This window comes from Notechis scutatus, chromosome 4 (genome assembly GCF_049901735.1).
Source record: "Notechis scutatus isolate UNSWTSFEM ecotype Mainland chromosome 4, rNotScu1.2, whole genome shotgun sequence".
NCBI classification, from domain to species: Eukaryota; Metazoa; Chordata; class Lepidosauria; order Squamata; family Elapidae; genus Notechis; species Notechis scutatus.
In genome coordinates this window covers 164,013,755-164,030,590 of record NC_142012.1, presented here as the reverse complement: position 1 = coordinate 164,030,590, position 16,836 = coordinate 164,013,755, and the positions used below count along the sequence as shown (strand labels likewise).

Here is a 16,836-nt window from a genome sequence, read left to right as displayed (position 1 = left end):
GTCTTAAACTTGCCAAGTTTGAAGATGCTTGACATAGAGAGACTTTCGAGACATTCCCAGGAAGGCCCCAGAGGTGCTTTTCCAAAAGGCAACTGGACTTGGTTGAATTAATATTTACCGACAAATGAAATAAAGGGAGACTAATATAGATTTATTTCAAGCCACCTCAAGCTAAATAAATTAGCTTGAAATACATCTATACTAGTCTCCCTTTATTTCTTTGTCGGTAAATATAAATTAGCTTGAAATAAATCTATACTAGTCTCACTTTATTTCTTTTGTTGGTAAATATAAATTAGCTTGAAATAAATCTATACTAGTCTCCCTTTATTTCTTTTGCCAGTAAATATAAATTAGCTTGAAATAGATCTATGCTAGTCTCCCTTTATTTCTTCTGTTGGTATATAAATTAGCTTGAAATAACATCTGTACTAGTCTCCCTTTATTTCTTTTGTTGGTAAATATAAATTAGCTTGAAATAACATCTGTACTAGTCTCCCTTTATTTCTTTTGGGAAAAAAAAAAAAAACCAAAAAAAACCCCCCCCCCCCCCCCCCCCCCCCCCCCCCCCCCCCCCCCCCCCCCCCCCCCCCCCCCCCCCCCCCCCCCCCCCCCCCCCCCCCCCCCCCCCCCCCCCCCCCCCCTCTATCAGTCCCTTTATTTCTTTTGTTGGTAAATATAAATTAGCTTGAAATAAATCTATACTAGTCTCCCTTTATTTCTTTTGCCAGTAAATATAAATTAAACACAAAAATAGTTTGTCGCCAAAGCGGCTGCCAACGAAGGCTCTGGGATTGGAGCTAGAAGCAAAAGCGGAAGCCGTATGCTCCATCCTATATTTGGGGTAGACTGGTCCCACTAGAAAAAACACTTGGACTTTCTTGGTTTTTTGCTTTGTTTTGTTTGAAAATATGTCATCCCAGAAGCTTCTTGGATGAGAAGCGAAACATTTTCAAGAAGCAAACAAACAAAGAAAAAAATTCCAGGAAGTCCAGTTGCCTTTTGGAAAAGTGTCTTTGGAACAACCGTGAGCTGGATGATTTGAGAATCTCTATAGCCATTCCCAGGAAGGGGTTTCTCCTCCTTTTGTCCTAAATGAATAAATGGGCTTGCAGTGCGTGAGAAAGCCACCGAGGGTGGACTTGTGCAGAAGCTAAAAGATACTGGACTAAAATACACACATGGTTGGAAAAAAATGATAAAACGACACATAGTCTTAAAGCCTGAGATACTTTTATTGGGGATTTTTGCCTGAAAGCTATAGTAAAGAAATAACATATTTGATTATTAATGTATTAAGTGCAGCTGGAATTGTATTTGCTCAAAATTGGAAAAAAAATGAGAAAATTCCCATGGAGGAGGAGGTGATCAAGAAAATAAGAGAATGTGCAGAAATGAGATTAACATTAGCAATTAGAGAGCAAGAAGAAAAAGAGTATTCTAAGATTTGGGAGTTATTTTATGGGTGGTTAGAAAGTATAGAGTAAGAAATTAAAGGATATTGTAATAAAAATGATACACTAAAATTGATTATTTTTGAATAAGCTATAACATGAATATAATTTAGTAAGATTTGGGATTTGCCTTTAAGGACAGTTTGAAACTGAAATAAAAACTTAATGACAATGTAATAATGATATAAGATGATATATAATGTTGACTGTAATAGAACATGAATGTAAACTTAATAAGAAATGTATACCAATATTGTTATGTGCTCAAGATATATGTACCCAACCAACACACTGTATAATGCAAAGATGGTTTTATTTGTTGTTTTTATTATAAAAATTAAAAAAAACTTTTTTCAAAAAAAAAAAAAAAAAGAAAGCCACTGAGGTCCTCCCACCTTCTTTTCTCTGTGCTGCTCTTCCTTCCTCTTCGCCTCTCTCCTGCCCTCTTTGGGACTTCCTACTTGATTGCTCTTTTGCAACCCAGCACAGACACGCCCCTTCCTTGCATGGACCTCCCCCCCCACCTCTCCTAACTTCCCTGACTTGTTAATTCATGGGCGCCAGGTGGCTCTCCCTCTGTATCCCTCTCGCTGATCACCCCTCTCTTTTCTCCCCCAGTTGCTCCCCAGCGAATCTGGGCTGGGCCAGACTCTCCGTGCTCCGATCCGGGTGAGTCCCGGCTGACCCTGGGGGAGGACAAGGCTGTCTAGAGGTCTTGGGGGGGTCCAGCGTGTGTAGGGGATGACCGTCGAGGAGACGGCTTCTCACAAGGAGCGTGTTCCCTTTTCAGGCGAGCCTATCCGACCCATCGACCCAGCGGCTTGGGTGTCCCACACCGCGGCGATGACCGGCACCTTCCCTGCGTACGGTATGAGCCCATCCATGAGCACAATCACTTCCACCAGCTCTTCCATCACCAGCTCCATCCCAGAAACGGAACGTAAGTTCTTGTACTCACGCATCTCCCATCCCTGCTTGGCTTCCGGTCACCTGCACGCCTCATCCGATAGGAACCGTACCTGCACAGGGCCCAAGGTCCCCTTGGCGTAAGAAGAACCTGAACCCCCTCCTAAAACAGCCTCAGTAACGAAGGATCGGTTTCCTGGTAGATTCTGCTGAGCAGGGATGTTTGAGTCTCTCTTGAAAGGATACGTCCCAAAGGTGCTTTTTATTTTTCCAAAGAGGCAACTGGACTTTTCGGGTTTTTCTTTGAAGACGTTTTGCTTCTCATCCAAGAAGCTTCTTCAGCTCTGACTGGATGGTGGGGAAGGGAAGGATTTATATCCCTTGCAGATGGCTGGACAACTGTATCTAGTGGTGGGTTTCCCAAAAAAAATTTTTCCTACCAGTTTGGAGAGCTTACTTCATGCGCGCATGTGCAAGGCTCAAACACCGCCCTCTGTATCAACGCTGGTGAGCTGTGCTGGGTTTTTTAGCTCAGCTGAGGTGCGGAAATCCACTCTGCCATGTGAATCAGCTGAGGTAATAAACAACAGAATATAGGAGAGGTGGGCGGGGCCAGCCAGACGTGGTATTTCCCAGTTCTCCGAACCAGTCAAAATTTTCGCTACTGGTCCACCAGAACCGATCTGAACCGGCTGAATACCACCTCTGACTGTATCCTTTTAGAGTAGAGGTCCCCAAATGTGACAACTGTAAGACTTAATGGACTTCAACTCTCAGAATTCTCCAGCCAGCATGGAGGATTCTGGGAGTCGAAGTCCACAAGTCTTGAAAGTTGCCAAGTTTGGGAACCCGTTTTAGAGAGTTGTTGAGACCACCTAGAGGTTTATCTGCATCCTTGGGGTCACCTGAGTGGTGCAAATGGGTGTGGAGCCTTCTGGGAACTGCTGAAAGGACTGTGTTTCAGACTGGAGATAGGTGATGTTGTATCTGTTCTCTGTTGAGAGAGGGCCGTTCATCTATCTCCAATCTACAACACGGTCCATTCAGCAGTTCCCAGAAGGCTCCACACCCATTTACACCACTCAGGTGACCCCGAGGACGCAGATAAACCTCCGAGCGGCCTCAATGACTTTAAAAAGAAGGCAAATGACCAGCTGTCTGCAAGGAGTGTAAATCCTTCCATTTCCTCACCATCCAGTCACCGCTGAAGAAGCTTCTTGGATGAGAAGCGAAATGTCTTGAAAGAAAACCAGAAAGTCCAGTTGCCTCTTGAAAAAAAAAGGGAGGGGGGAAAGCACTTTTGGGACAACCATGACCTGGATGACTGAGAATCTCCATAGACTCTTGAAAGGATGTGCAGGGATTTGAACGGAGCTGCCCCCAAGAGGGACGTGGAGGGAGAGAAATACAGGAAGTATCAGCCAGGAGGAAGTACGGGTAATCCTCAACTTAACAATGGGGAGGCCATTAAGTGAGTAGCCCCATTTTACAATTTTCCTTGCCGTGGTTGTAAAGTGAATCGCTGCAGTTGTTAAATTAGCAACCCTGTTGTTAAGTGAACCTGGCTTCCCTCATTGACTTTGCTTGTCCCCCAGGTCAAGGCAACCGTCATAAACATGAGCCACTTGCCAAGAATCCGAATTTTGATCACATGACCTTGCGGATGCTGTAATGGTGGTGTGAAAAATTGTCGTGTCATTTTTTTCCAGTGCCGTTGTAGCAATAGCACCTAGACTTATATGCCGCTTCACAGTGCTTTTACAATCCTCGCTTAAGTGGTTTACAGAGTCAGCCTGTTGCGCCCCCAACAATTTGGGTCCTCATTTTACTCACTTCGGAAGGACGGAAGGACGAGCCAGCCTTGAGCCTGGTGGGATTCGAACTGCCAAATTGCCGGTAGTCAGCAGAAGTACCCTGCAGTACTGCATTCTAACCACTGCACCACTGCCGTGTAACTACGAATGGTCCCTGAATTGTTGTAAAGTCAAGGACTACCTGTTGATTTAAACAATCATTTTGACAAGTGTGATCATGGGATCATAGCAATAGCACTTAGACTTATACAGTATACTGCTTCACAGTGCTTTTACAGCCCTCTCTAATCAGTTTACGGAGTCAGCCTCTTGCGCCCCCCCCCCCCAATAATCTGGGCCCTCGTTTTACCCACCTTGGAAGGGATGGAAGGCTGAGTCAATCTTGAGCTGGTCAGGATCAAACTATCGAACTGCTGGCAGATGGCAGTCGGCAGAAATAACCTGCAGTACTGCATTCTAACCACTGCGCTATCACGGCTCTTATATCATAGGGCTGGAAGGGACCTTGGAGGTCTTCTAGTCCAATCCCCCCCTTTCCATGGAGGATTAGTTAGAAAGACTGTTGAGTGTCCAGTGGGGAAGACTAGCTGTTAAAAGTGGTAAAGTTTTGGTTGGCTTCTACTGACCAAGGTGGATAGGGGTGGACTAGCTTCCAAAGAGGCAAGATGGCCTGTAAAGCAGAGTTGGCACTGATAAGCGAAGTCCTCGACTTATAACCATTTATTTTGCGGCCATTCAAAGTTACAACGTTCATGAAAAAAGCAACTTATGACTGGTCCTCACCCTTAACGCCTGCTACCATATTCCCCCATGGTCGCGTGATCAAAATTTGGGTGCTTGGCAACTGGCATGTATCTACAACGGTTGCAATGTCCTGGGGACACGTGATCTCCCTTGGCGGCCTTCCGTGTTGGCTTCTGACAAGCAAAGTCAATTTTTTGGGGGGAGGAATGGATTTGCTTAACGACTGCATGATTCATCAGCTGCAGTGATTCGCTTAACAACCATGGCAAAAAAAATATCGCGAAAGGAGGCACGACTCGCTTGGGTTGCTTTAGAACAGAAATTCTGGTTCTGATCGTGGTCATAAGTCGAGGACAACCTGAATTGTGTTTTCAGAGCGAGCTTGTGGAGACACAGGGGCACAGAGATTTCTTTCCTGCCTTCCCGGATGGGTGAGGAAGTGGGGAGAGGTGAGATTAAAGCCTGAGAGAGCCTGTGGGACGCTAGAAAAAAGAAAAGATGGGATCCTCAACGGAGCTAATGAGGAGGATCTGGAGATGATCTAGAGCAGGGGTGTCAAACTCAAGGCCCAGGGCCCGGAAATGGGCCTGCGAGGTACTTAGATCTTAGATCTTACTTAGATTTCTGCGGGGCTGCCCTGGAAAACAGAGAAGGACCATGCCTCTGCCCGCGAAAACGGGCTCCCGAGTTCTGTTTTTGGCTGTGAGAGCCTCCTGCAAACTGTTTGCCAGAGAAAAACGGAGCTTGGGAGGGCCGCCAACTCTTGTTTTTCTCTGGCAGAGAGTTGCAGGAGGCTGTCACAGCCGAAAACAGAGCTCGGGAGCCCGTTTCCGCTGGCAGAGTGCTTGGGCCACCATAGACACAAGTGACGTGGAGCTGGCCACGCCCACCCTGGCCCTCCAAGGTCAAACACAACCCTGATGCAGGCCTCCGTGAAATCGAGTTTTGACACCCCTGATCCAGAGGTAGCTACGGATCGTGTTTTGGATATCCTCAATGGAGCGAATGCGGCCATGAGAATGATCTGGAGGCGAGGAAGAGGTAGCTCCTGATTGGGTTTCGGAGAGCAGGCAGGCACAGCCATTTGAATTAGCCATGGCTCTGAGCACAGAACAGTTGAGCTGTGAACTTTTCAGACACGATCCAATCTCAAAACAAGCCTCATTTTGAGCATAAATAGCAATGGCACTTAGGCCAGGGCTGTGAAACTTGAGCGGCCTGCGGGCTGGATGTGTCACGTGCTGGCCACGCCCATGCCTGGTTTAGCAAAGGGGGAAAAAGTTGCAATATGTCCTGTGATGACGCAAATTTGACATCTCTGACTTAGATTTATATATTGTACAGCCCTCCATAAGAAGTTTACAGAGTCAGCATATTTGCCCCCAACAATCTGAGTCCTCATTTTACCAACCTTGGAAGGATGGAAGGCTGAATCAGTCTTGAGCCGGTGAGAATTGAACTGCTGGCAGTCAGCAGAATTAGCTTGCAGTACTGCATTCTAGCCACTGCGCCACCACGGCTCTTAAAATGGCGCTGCTCCTGGTTACAAGTGTAGTAAAAAAAATGAAGGTGGCTATTGTGGCGTGTGTAAAAAACAGAAGTTTGATGGTACGTTGCAGTGGCCGTCTTGATCATAATTGCTGGACTTTTCTGGGGTGTCTCAAATTTAGCTGACTTCCAGGCTGATGAAACAGGCCCTGCTACCTTTCCAGGAAAGTTAGAAATCAAGTTTTTGAAGTGAAAAAGGAGACTTTTTGGCTGGATATGTTTTGCACATCACTGGCTATGGAATAATTAGTTTGGCCCAGTGAAACATTTGAGGCAGCTCAGGCTGTGGCATTCCTGAAATACCGTTGGCCTTGATCTGATCACTTTCTGTTTGGGAAAATGACAAATTGCACTCCAGCTGCCCGTAGCTTTTTAAACGAAGTGTTAAAGTAGAAGAACAAAGCACTTAAACAATTCATGTCAGGCAGATACAGGTAACTTGCTAAAAATTTTTTTTTTAAAAAAAGGCACATTCTGACTTCATAGCAGTTTTTGACGTGCGGCGATGGTTAAAGGAGTGTCAACTCGTAAAGCATTCCTGGCTTGCTCTTGAGTTGCCATAAGAAGGAGGGGGGGTGAGATTTAGCAGTTTGGTTGCTATGACCAGAAGCTCATTCCATGCGTACCTTTCTCCAGATTGTGTCTCCGATTACCAGAGCCAGCCGCAGAGGCATGTTTTCTACATCCCCTGAAAGTTCTCTGTTGGAGAATGTGATTTATGACACACCCTGGGAGAAGTGGGGAAACGGTCATAGGTGAGCAATAAATTACGTAGGGCAGAGCTGACTGCGCTTGGGAAAAGTGCTGACATGTTGCTTCTAATAAATAATTGGATTTCTTTTGAAACTTGAGGCTCATGAATTAATAAGGGCTTTCATCGGAACCCTGACAAGGAGTCCTATTCAGAGGGAGATGGTAGATCCATGTAGCCTTTAGCGTATGCCTGTCTGGTTTCCCGGCCCCCATCTCACTTGCAGCCTTTCCCAAATTTCCTGAAATGTGTTGGTTTCCCAGGATCTCCTCCTGACCGATCTGGAGAACATCAGAATCTATATGTGGTGCTCGCGTGCGTTCCTCTACTTTCCTGTCACCTCTCACCTCCCCCTACCTTCCTTTTCCACAGGTCTCGATGACTTCCACCTCTCCATCCATAGCGACATGGCCACCATCGTCAAAGCCATGGCCTCGCCGGAGTCAGGCTTGGAGGTGCGTGACCGCATGTGGCTGAAGATCACCATTCCCAGTGCCTTCATTGGTAAGACTGGCCAGAGGAGCCATGGTTAGGGTTAGGTAGCTTGGATGGACAGACGGCAGACTGAGACTGAAAGAAACCAATGTTGCTTTGGGGGAGAAGCTATGGGGCTGCAGAACAGCTGAGGGATCTGTTCATCTTTAGATCCTTCTCCACAGAATGTTGACAGCCTATTCATAAGTCGCTTCACGTCTGCCATCTTAAAACTACATCCCCATGAAGAAGGATTATAGAGAAGATATTATAGCCATACTGTAGATGGGGGAGGGGGTAGAGTCTAGATCTTTGTCTGAATTAGAAGCTTTCTATCTCCTTCATCATTGTCTCTATAGTCCTTCCTTCCTTCCTTCCTTCCTTCCTTCCTTCCTTCCTTCCTTCCTTCCTTCCTTCCTTCCTTCCTTCCTTCCCTTCCTTCCTTCCTTCCTTCCTTCCTTCCTTCCTTCCTTCCTTCCTTCCTCTTTTCCTTCCTCTTCCTTCCCTCCCTCGCTCCCCTCCTCTCCTCCCTCCCTCCTCCCTCTCCCTCCCCCCTCCCTCCCTCTCTCTCTCTCTTTTCTTTCTTCCCCACCTTTATTATTTTCACAAATAATTCACAGTGGCAAACATATCCAATGTACCTTCCTTCGCTGGTGTGTGTGTGTGTGTGTGTGTGTGTGTCTAAAGCCTGTTGTGGTTCTTACCATTCTTGCGTTCTAGGTTTCCTTGCTTTGAATGCTTGTTATTTACTTGCTTGTTTTACTTATTTATTTTGGACCCCCACCTTTATCATTGTTACAAATAATTCAAGGTGGTGAACAGATTCAGCACACCTTCCTCCACCTATTTCCCCCACAACAACCACCCGGTGAGGTGAGTTGGGCTGAGGGGGAGTGACTGGCCCAAAGTCTTCAGCTGGCTTTCATGCCTAAGGTGTAACTAGAGCTCCCTGTCTCCTGGTGATTGGCTCAAAGTCATCCAGCTGGCTTTCATGTCTGAGGCGGAACTAGAATTCATGGTCTCTTGCTTTCTGGTGCCTTAACCAAACTTACATTAGACTCACTCGCCTAAGGATTGCTAAATGTAAAAAAAGAAGCCAACGAAAGAGTTTGTTCTTGCTTTCCTTTTTGCACTCCGTTATGGAGAAATGGACACAGGACTCAAGTAGAATCTGACAGGAACAGAATACTACAGTTGCTTACTGTGATATGAACTCTGTGCTTCTGTTAATGTTTTCCAAGACAGCTCTTCTGTGTTTAGCAGCAGAATCCCTCTGCTGAGTCATCTTTAATTTGCGGTTGAGAAGGACATCCAGTTCCTCTTCACACGTATACTCCCCTTCCTATAAATATGCTTTTCATGTTTTCTGTCCAGATTTCAACATTTCATCCTGTTAAATTCCATCCCATTCATTTCCATCCCATTCATTTCAGTCCATCGCCCAAGCCTAAAACTTTTTTTCCACCTTCTTTTTCTCATTCTCTTTCTCCTCTTCTCTTTCACCTACCACCCCTTCCCACCTTTGCCTCGGCTGTCAATTAAACCAGGGGGTCCCCAACCCCTGGGCCACAGCCTGTTCGAAACCGGGCCACATTCCATAGCTGGCTCAAGAATTCTGGGAGTTGAAGTCCACAAGTCATAAAGGGGCCATCCCTCTCCACTCTGCACAGGAATAAACCCTGCAAGCTAGTGACCGGCCCTGTGTCATGCTGAGAATTTCTGTAGCTGAGGCAGGCCTCAAAACATGCTCTTCCAGTTTGGGGTTCCTCGGCGACGGACCGAAATCCGCGATCGTGCGCAGTTTCGATCCGTGCTCGCTGCTGGAGTGCCCCGAGCCGCCCGGATTCGGGGCTGAAGCCACCCCGTAGAAGTGGTGAAGAAGGGGCTGAGGAGAACTGCATCTCTCCTCCTCGGCTGGCCATTACTCCCTTTCCAAAGGCGGTTGCAGCGGTGGTCAGAAATGGCTACCTCAAAGAAGAACCCGACCGGACAAGATTGTGCAGGAGGAATTTTAAAGGAGAAAGTTTGATTGACCGGGTTGAATGGAGAACATCTAGTTAAGGTACCTGGAACCTGAATTTTAAAGACTAATATTATTCCTAAAAAAAATCTTAAGCGGCAAAAGAGAAAGGGAAAGGAAACAGAATTGGCTTTTTTTCCCTCTCATAGTGACAGTTTTAATTGACTTGGAACGTTAAGAAGAAGAGATTCGAATAAGAAATTGATGCTAATCCACTTTGACATTAATAGGCTATTTCTAGCTGAAAATAAAGTGTCAAAGGGATAAAGATTCTTGGATAACTTAAAAATTATCTTGAAAAAAGAAAGAAAGCAGCGGAGGGAAAAAGGAAAAAAGAGGGTGGAATCTGGAAATGGAGGAGACCACCTGGAACTTAAAAAAATCGATAGTGGAATTTTAACAAGGCTTGCAAAAGATACATTGTAGCTGAAACTTTGCTACAAGATAACAAAGAAAGAGAAAGTGAGAAAAGAAGCAAGTTTTGGATTATTGGATGATTCCTGGAACTTTGGATGGAGGATCCTAATGAAACAAAATAAAATCAATTGGGGGTTGCTTAAATTTTTTTAAAATGGCATCACTCCTTGAAGTGTTAAAAATGAGACTTAAAGAACGAAAAGAAGAAGCACAAGACGGAAGAGGATCTTTTGGCTTCGTATTTCAATTTTTAGAAATGGAGATCTTGAACTATGAAAAACAACAAGAAACGACTAGCAGAACAAGAAGGGTGGCACAACGAAGAAGTCATCTTTAATGACCAAGCAATTTTAAGCGGGGTAAAAAATGGGAAAGGGGGGAAAGGGGGTTAAGAACTTAAGCATTGAAGCAACAACCAAAAAAAAAGAGTAATTTGAAAAGCAACCATAATATCAGGAAGAAGCAGAAGGGAGGATCACAGAAGGGAGAATCAGATAGAAAGGGGAATAAAAGGGGGAGGGAGAGGAAAGAGGGAAAGGAAAAGAAGCTACACAAGACAAAACAAGATATAGAGTTACAGGAAAAACATACAAGAATTAAAGGTATAAACCTATTTAAAAGACACAGAGAGAATGGTTAAAATTTAACTTAAGGAGAGGATTCTGCAAGGGTGCATGGGATAGCATTGTTATACAATATGTTAGATGATTAAAGTGATAGAAAAAATTTCTATTGATGCGTAGTGGAATATTTGTTTGTAAAGAGAATAAGGCCCTCAGTGATTTAAAAAGAATATTAAAAAAAAAACTGAAAAGAAACATGGAAGATTTTTATCAGTTGATAAGATGAACTTGAATAAGAATAATAACTTTATTGACTACTGTTAATAACTATTGTTTGGTTTTTTATTTAAAAACAGTAATAAGTAAAATATGAAATATAGATGATTAAAATGAAAGACAACTGATATTACTAGGTAATGTTTGTTAAAAGAAATAGAAATGTAAAAAATTGTTATTAATGGCAGAGCTGTACTTGAATAGAATAATTATTCCATTTACTATTGTTATACATATATACACAGATATATATACATATATACTTTTTTCTTTTAAGAATTTAGTGTGTATTTTTAACGGAATGTACCAAGCAGAATTCGATTGAAAATAGGTATGTGTTATAAAATAGAGGTTAGAAAATGAATGTTATAACTGTAAAGATGTAACTTAAATTTTTAAATAAGATTTGAAAAAAGATATAAAGGTGTTACACTCCTGTCTAGTAATTACAGGGGGAAATTTCTTTTATGAGAAAAGATAATATGAAATTGTAAACAGGACAGATGAAAGTATAAAAACGTTGATTAGAAAGATTTTAAAAATTAGAAAAAGATATGTAATTGAATTAAGAAAGGAATGAGATAATTTAAAATAAGGCTATAGGAAGTAAAGAAAGGGAAAAGCTATTGAAAAAATTGCGAAAATAGTTATAAGATATGGATTAGAATGTATAAGATAAATATGTATTGAGTTTATGTCTGTATGGAGAAGTGATAACCCGGGGTCACACTGTTCTCAAAAAAAGATATTTTATTTGTATTTATATGTTTTGTGAAAACTTAAAACTTTTATAAAAAAAAACACACGCTCGGCCCCAATGCCAGTGCCATCCTAATCCCCACACCACTTTCCATTTGTCGTTGCCTCTCTTCCTTGTTCAATCTCGCTTGTTTCTGCCCCTTTGCAAGGTTCGGATGTGGTCGACTGGCTGTACCATCACGTGGAGGGCTTTACCGACCGGCGAGAATCCCGCAAGTATGCCAGCAATCTGCTGAAGGCTGGTTATATCCGACATACGGTCAACAAGATTACCTTCTCGGAGCAGTGCTACTACATCTTCGGGGACCTCTGTGGAAGTATGGACTGTAATCATGGATATGGGCTGGGAAGCAGGGATGGGCCAATTGCAGGTAGTCCTCGACTTATGACCCCAATTGAGCCCAAAATTTCTGTTGCTAAAGGAAGCAGTTGTTAAGTGAGTTTTGCTCCATTTTATGGAGCAGAGATGTTAGCAGAGGTACCTTGGCAGAGGTGCCAAATGAATCACTGCAGTTAGTGTCATGCCCCTGTCGGAATCTGACTCGGAGGAAGCCAAATAGCTGACAGGGAATGGGAGTGTGGCTCCATTGGCTGTGGAAAAAACTGGGGAAGGGCAAAATCCGGCTGGTAGAGCAGGGGAGAGGTAAAACAAGGGAGAGGGAGTTCAGAGGAAGACCCAGGCCTACCCCCTCTTCATCCTAGGGCATGCAGGGAGGAACAGAGAAGAAAGCAACGTGGGTTGCGTGGCTTACGGGGAGGAAAGGGCCTTGATTACCTTCATTAGCTGCAGCTGGGAACACAGTGTATAAAAAGGCAAGCTGCATGCAGCAGGCGGTTGGGAGCAAATGTGACTTTATCTTTTATCATGGGTTATCTGTGTTCCTGGCGTCTTCCCAACTGTGTGAGTTTTGCTGTGCTTTCAAGTTTGAAATTCCTGCTCCTGCCCTGCCAAACTAATTACTTCAGTTTGGTTTTTTGGATTTTAAGTTACAGTTTGTGTGTACCTTGTTCTGGACTGAATTTTCTATATTCAAAGGCTGTTCCTGGGAGAGTTTTTTCTTCAGCCCGAAGGTAACCTGGACATTGGGGGCAAAGTTGGAGATAATAAAGGGACTCTTATTGATTATCTGGCTGTGTTGCCTTTGTGCCACGCCCCGGGGCATCACAGTTAGTTACATAGTTGTTAAGTGAATCTGTCTTCCCCATTGATTTTTCTTTTGTCAGAAGGTCGCAGAAGGGGATCACATGACCCCGGGACACTGCGATCGTCATAGATCTGAATGAGTTGCCAAAACATCTAAATTTTGATCATGTGACCACAGGGATGCTGCACTGGTCGTGAGTGTGAAAAACAGTCATAAGTCACTTTTTTCAATACCATCGTAATTTTGAATGGTCACTAAATGAAAGGTTTGAAGTTGAGGACTATTCCACCTTGAGATGGAGTTTTGATCATTTTGGAACTATTCCAAGCTGAGCGGGATGCTTCTTTCTTTTTTGGCTTTTCCCCCCCCCTTTGTTTGAAAATGTTCCAGAATTTATTGGAACAGCCCATTCAAGGGTGGCTGAATTTAAATCTCTCATGGGCACGAAGGCACTCGAGTCTGATGACGCCTTTGACCCCTCCTCCCTTGGTCTCAGCCTGGTTCTCTCCTACAATTAGACTCACGATGTTTCCGGTATTAGAGCCTGCCAATAAAGTATACAGGTAATCCTCAAATTACAATCATTCATTTAGTGACCATTTGAAGTTAGAATGGCACTGAAACAAGTGACTTATGACCATTTTTCACACTTAACGGCTGTTGCAGCATCCCCATGATCACGTGATCAAAATTTATACATTCGGCATGTATTTATGACGTTTGGGGCGTCTCGGAGTCATGTGATCCCTTTTTGCACTTTTTTTGATTAGCAAAGTCAACGCAAAAGCCAGATTCATTCAACAACCACGTTACTAATGTAACAATTGCAGCGATTCATTTCGCCCATGTTGCAAGAAAGGTGGTAAAATGGGACAAAACTCACTTAACAACTGCCTGGCTTAGCAACTGAAATGTTCGGCTCAGTTGTGGTTATAAGCTGAGCATTACCTATAGTGCTAGTCTTACTGCGGAGTTGAATTTTGGATCCGTTCTTCCTTGGTTGGAAAGCCCTCCTTGTTCCTAGACCCTATCTACTCACTTCCTTTCTTGTAGGTAGGAGTTCCCTACCCTACTGCTTAACCCAAGGGTCTCCAACCTTGTTTGGAACTGGGCCACGTAAGCAGCAGGTGAGCGTGTGCGTGCAGGAAGCTCCATTTGTTCAAGCAGCATGTATGTGTTCCCGCCGCTTGCTGTTGTGGCCTGTCAGCCACCGGCCCCACCAGCAGCCAAATCAGAGGAGGAGGAGGAGTCAAGGTCAGCATCAGGGCAACCTGAAAGCTTTGAGGGGGAAGAGGGAATGGAGTTGTCAAAGACAGACAGAGGCAGAGTCTGGGCTGTCCGTCATCCCTCATATGGAGAGTATACAGCCCTCAGGTCTGGAGGTGGCTGATGAGAAGAGGAAGAACAGCTGGGTCCAGTGCCTGATGAGTGGATGCGTAGAAGGCAGAGGAGAGGAGGGCAATGGAAATCTATGGGCCGGTCCTTGGGACGGAAGAGTCACCGCTGCTAGCGAAGCCCCACCCTGGCTCTGGGGATAAAAGGCAGGGGGAGGAGATGAATAGATGTGGCAGACAACTATTCATCTCCCATGCCGGACAGACTAGTTAGCTCGCGTTGAGAGAGAAACTTTTTGCTGGGGCAATCCCAACCTAATAAAAGAATCTTTTGAGTTCACATCAGAGGGTTGGTCATGTTTGAGAACTGGGTCAGAACACTTGCACTAATGGAGCTGCGCGCATACGCACGCTTGCCTGCCGCTTGCATTGAACCGTTCCCCTCCCCCCCCCCGCCAACGGTCCACAAAACGGGGGCTGCTCATTTAACCTTTGCTGATTTTCTGTGCCTCTTTTCTCCTTGCAGACATGGCCAACCTATCCTTGCATGACCACGATGGATCTAGTGGGGCCTCCGACCAGGATACGCTGGCTCCGTTACCTCACCCAGGAGCGGCCCCCTGGCCCCTAGCTTTTCCTTACCAATATCCACCTCCACACCCCTACAACCCCCACCCTGGCTTCCCTGAGCCGGGTTACAGCTACGGAGGGGGCAGCGCAGGCAGCCAGCACAGTGAAGGTAAGCATTGACCAGGATCTTCCATTCTGCCTTCAAAGCCTTGTAGAAAGTGGCCTATCTTTCTTCTGCCTGAGCTGGAAAGCTTTAAAACAAAGGTCAGGTTGCACGCAAAATCTGGGTGGTGGGAACAGCCTCTTCCTCCTCCTCCTGGACACTGATGTTCCCTCTCAATCGAGGAATGGGTGTAACTTTTGAGCATCTGAAAAATTCTCGTTTGCTGCATCCTTATTTTAAATTGGTCACTTAGGCCAGGATAATCCCTATGGATGCAGGGGTGAGCTGCTACCGGTTCGCCCTGGTTTGGGCGAACCGGTAGCTAATTTTATCATTTTTAATTACCCGTTCGATGAACCGGTAAATCCCACCTTTGGCTGGCCCCACCCAGGAGTCCCCACACGGCCCGTTTTGGATGCCAGGTAAGTACAAGGCCACACGGAGGCTTGGGAAGGGTGAAAAACCGGCCTCTCGGAGACTCCGGAAGACCGGAAACGGGCACGTTTTCACCCTCCCAGAGACTTGAGAAAATCCTCCAGAGCCGGGGAAGGTTAAAAATGGGCCTCCTGGAAGTTCCGGGTCAGTTTCCGGCCTCTGGAGGGCCTCCGGAGCCCGGGAGAGACCTTTTTCGCCCTCCTGGATGCTTGAGGAAAACCTCTGGAACCCGGGGAGAGCGAAAACAAGATGGTGAAAGAGGGAGCTGGATACAAGAAGGAGGGAGGCGGGGTTAAGTTTTAATCATTCAAAATCTGAACGGAGTGAGAGCTCAGAGTCTCCTTGTTTTCAGCCTGGTGCCTTTCACCGTTGGACCAAACTGGTTCTCCGTTTTAATACCCCTTTCAGTGCTCTGTCTCTTGTTCCAACTGGAACGTTTTACGCCTCATGTGATTACAGGTAGGTGGTCCTCGGCTTACCACAGATCATTTAGTGGTTGTTCGAAGTTGCAATGGCACTGAAAAAAGTGACATGGCCTTTTTTTTCACACGATTGTTGCAGCATTCCCATGGTCGCATGACCAAAATTCAAGCGGTTGGCAGCTGACTCATATTTATGACGATTGCAGTGTTCCGGGGTCATGCGATCAACTTTTGCAACCTTCAAACAAAGTTGATCAGGATGCCAGATTCACTTAACAATGGTTTTACCAATGTAACTGCAGCGATTCACTTAACAACTGTGGCAAGAAAGGTCATAAAATGGGGCAAAAATCACTTAATAAATGTCTCACTTAACAACAGACATTTTGGGTACACTGCAGTTGCTTAAATGTTCCATGGTTTTAAGTTGTAGACAGGGATCCCAACCTTTCGATGTACCTGCAGCTGGGCCCCCCGCCCGGGAGCAGATCAACGGGCGCCGCCATTTTTTCTTAAATGTTTCATGGTTTTTAATGCTGTAGATCACTTCAGGTGTCTGGGGACCCCGCCGCAGAGGAGGGGAAAAATGGAATATGAATGTTAGTGTCAACTGTCCAATTAGCAAATCCAAAAACAAGGAAACATTCTCGGGAGTTTTGAATTCCCAAGTAGAACTTTATTGGATACACCATGTTGGTACTAAAGAAACAAAACTAGCTCTGGTTTTCCCACTTGCCCAGTTAAACAGTAACTTCCCCTTCTCCCCACCCAGGGGCGATTACATTGTCCAATCATGAGACGTCCTTTTGTTATGGGAACTGTCCATCTCTTTCTCAAGCACCTGCAGTAGTGACCTTGATGGCTTCCATGCTCTCCCAATCTCTGCATACATTCTCCACATTCCATCTCCCTTTCCCCCAGTTCATTGGCAAGTGGCAAAGCGTGAAGGTTTGAAAGAAGCAAAGCGGTTCAATCTTGACAGTTTGTTAAAAGGAAAAAGAAAAGAGATCTTCTTTTGTTTTTAGTCCGCTTCCAAGCAGG

At 45.1% G+C, this 16,836-nt stretch overlaps 1 protein-coding gene across 5 annotated transcripts in view; it reads left to right on the top strand.

The window, feature by feature from the left end:
- The window catches only part of DVL3 (dishevelled segment polarity protein 3), a 91,798-nt gene that overhangs the window by 68,024 nt on the left and 6,938 nt on the right, over window positions 1-16,836 (top strand). For 3 of the 5 annotated variants that reach the window (XM_087965529.1, XM_087965526.1, XM_087965527.1), the window contains exons 11-14: window positions 2,245-2,394; window positions 7,590-7,721; window positions 11,876-12,043; window positions 14,732-14,944. In XM_087965529.1, coding sequence (XP_087821655.1) covers window positions 2,245-2,394; window positions 7,590-7,721; window positions 11,876-12,043; window positions 14,732-14,944 — 663 coding nt within the window. Of the gene's footprint in view, window positions 1-2,072; window positions 2,124-2,244; window positions 2,395-7,589; window positions 7,722-11,875; window positions 12,044-14,731; window positions 14,945-16,836 lie in introns of all 5 variants that reach the window. The other 2 variants (XM_087965528.1, XM_087965525.1) reach the window with 1 other exon arrangement.